Source organism: Triticum dicoccoides, chromosome 5A (genome assembly GCF_002162155.2).
Source record: "Triticum dicoccoides isolate Atlit2015 ecotype Zavitan chromosome 5A, WEW_v2.0, whole genome shotgun sequence".
NCBI lineage: Eukaryota > Viridiplantae > Streptophyta > Magnoliopsida > Poales > Poaceae > Triticum > Triticum dicoccoides.
This window is the reverse complement of record NC_041388.1, coordinates 637,259,953-637,262,660: the sequence shown is the minus strand read 5'-3', so window position 1 is coordinate 637,262,660 and position 2,708 is coordinate 637,259,953. Positions and strand designations below refer to the sequence as shown.

The 2,708-nt window shown below is 48.9% G+C and overlaps 1 protein-coding gene across 1 annotated transcript; it reads right to left on the bottom strand.

Moving 5' to 3' along the window:
* Positions 1 to 621: 621 nt before the first annotated feature.
* Positions 622 to 2,305, bottom strand: LOC119300272. The gene is made up of 2 exons (XM_037577290.1): positions 1,234 to 2,305; positions 622 to 878 (listed from the first exon to the last, which is right to left on the bottom strand). The coding sequence occupies exons 1-2, from the start codon at positions 2,303 to 2,305 to the stop codon at positions 844 to 846; spliced, it is 1,107 nt and encodes a 368-aa protein (XP_037433187.1). The 3' UTR covers positions 622 to 843.
* Positions 2,306 to 2,708: the final 403 nt, after the last annotated feature.

Here is a 2,708-nt window from a genome sequence, read left to right as displayed (position 1 = left end):
TGCTGCAACTCCAGATGACAATGAACTGTTTGGTTATCAGGAAGCAGCATTGGCTTTCCGGAGAATCAAACAGAAAGGATGAGTTTGATTTGAATTAGCAGATGACAATGAACTGCTTGGTACAGTACTAATTAAGCAGCAGCTCTGGCTCTCCGGAGAATGAAACAGCGAGGATTATTCGCCCACTCTTCTGGCCAGTGGCTGATTCAGCTGTTGATGCTGACACTATGTACATGTGTCAGTTATTTTTGATCTAGGAACTGACGGCGTGTTCATCCCACTTGTACATCGGCTGTTCTTATACCAGTCCATTGTTTTGTGCATTCAGAAACCGCACCTTCCGTTCAGCGGAAATTCAAAGTGGGGCTAGGCTCGAGCTCTATCTCGAGCTCGGGTTAAGCCTTTCTTCTAGAAAAAGAGAATAGAAGATAATAGCTGCTGCTCCTGTGTAGTGTATGTATTGTCGATTCCACCTGCAAATCTGGTTATCCTGACAAGTATGTAGCTTGTTGTCACCATTCTCAAGAACAGAGTGACTGAAAAGTATTGCAAGCACGGCAGCAGCAACTTCTTCAACAAAGTTCTTACAATTTGCAAGCACAACAGCAACATCTTCCCAAACGAAGTTCCATACAACAATAGTAAGACCAGCAGTACAAAAACTTTCTTAAAATATCTAAACAAAGTTACTACAGAACAAAAGCTTCCTAAACAAAGTCCCTACACAGCTCCAGAGCTGAATTTGTGCCATATCTAACATCACCGCTACTACTATCACCTCCCGACTAATCCACAAGAGCTTGCTCCATTAACTTGAGCTTGAGAAAGACGTGAAACACCAGCTCACTGCCCCTTGCCAAAACAAGCTGCTTCCATTGCTGCATAAATGCAAGAAAATCACAACATCAAATCAATTGATTGACGAACCAGGCTCAACTGAATGTACATTTTGCTTACTCACCGATCACAAGGACCGACAAGGCTCACACACACACACACACACACACACACACACACACACACACACACACACGGTAAATCCAGACGTTTAAGAGAACATATATGTTCCTGTAATCCAGAGGAACATCTCTCTTTCTTGAGCACAGATGCATGTCGTCATGTCTAAAGTTTACTTGCTAAGAAACATATTTTCATTCCATGTTGCTAAGTGCCAATGAAACATTGTAACAAGGAATTGTACAGCATTATGTATATGCACATAAATAATAGTACCTGGGATGTAGAAGCTCACGTAGGGAAATATTTTTATGTCAGAAGAAGCACACACCGGCTTGACTCGCCCTGACTTGAGATGAACCATATAAGAACCAACACGTGCTCTCACAAAAATGACTTGGGTGCCCTCCGCGACGCCACTGACCACCAATGCATTTGCCCACCTCCTAAGCCCAAACTCACATGTTGGGAGCAGCGTCTTGAGATCAATTACCCTGAGTTTTGCCCATCCAATGGCTCCCACGGGTCCGGTCTCCCACGACCATAGGGTTAGATTTGTGACGTCAACCACGGCAGCGAATCCCAGCCTGCCCTCTTCCACCGTCATGAGACGCCCACCGCGATTGATCGGCTTCTCGAACATTGACAAGCGGAGTGTGCCAAGTTGGCACTCCACGATGCCACCAATGTTGAAGTAGAGTGCATCGCCCAAAAGGACGCTGGGCGCACCAAAGTTATTGGTATACCTGGCATTGGGGTGGTGAACGGAGGTGAGCTCGCTCCACACGCGAGTCTCCGACGAGTACAGCCAGCCCGATGTGACGCCTTGCCGCTGATCGGTGGTCACGACGGCCAGACGGAAATGCCCTCCTTGGCAACCGTGGTGGTCGCAGCCTTGTGCGGCGCAGAGCACCGCCGCACTGAAGCTGAGCAGGTACTTGGGTGTCGAGGGCACGCGGCGCTGGTGGCCCGTCACAGGGTCCAAGACCATGAGGACAGAGGTGTTCCGGATGTGAGCAAAGAGGGCGCGCCCATGGCGGCAGTCCATTGCAAACCAATCGGGACGGTCGTCGGGCTGGGCAAGGAAGAGGGCGGAGGTGGGAACGAAGCGGGATCCCTTTCGAAGTAGGCAGTCGCCGTGTTGGAAGAGCCCCAGGACGGGAGGTGTTCCGTGGAACTTGCGGTAGCGGCGGCGAAAGCCCAAACCGGCGAGGATGCGGCGCCAGGGCTTGCAGACGGCGGAGGCACGGACGAGGAAGGCGGGCTCGTCCGGCGGAATGCGGAAAAACACCTCCTCGACGAGCTCCGGCAAAAGGCGGGAAACCGGATCCTCTAGGAGCTCGTCCATCAGCGCCGCCGCCGGCGGTAGTGTGCGGCGGAGGCGAGGGTTTGGATGGGGAAGAGTGGAGTACGAACTCTACGGAGCGTTCGGTATATCCAGGATCCAGCTTGGGCTTCCTTCAAAGAAAAAAAAAAGAGAATGGAAGCAGCATTGTTCGGTGACCTTTTTTTTTCATTTTATTTATCAAAACAGTTCCATGCCATGGTAGATTTTCTCTTACCGATAAAGTTACTCCCTCTGTCCCAAAATATAAGAACGTTTTTAACACTATACTAGTGTCAAAAACATTTTTATATTATGGAACGGAGGAAGTATATCCTTACCTCTAGAGTTTTTTTTTTGAGAATCCATTATCTCCACAGCTTGAATGTGGAACTTAGATGAGCAGATGTGGGTTCTCTTAATGAAA

Bases quoted from the DNA above. Each gene is read 5' to 3' on its own strand.
- LOC119300272 (XM_037577290.1), bottom strand. From the start codon at position 2,305: ATGGACGAGCTCCTAGAGGATCCGGTTTCCCGCCTTTTGCCGGAGCTC. The intron at 879-1,233 runs GTACTATTATTT...GCATTTATGCAG, and splicing joins CGTGAGCTTCTACATCCCAG to CAATGGAAGCAGCTTGTTTT.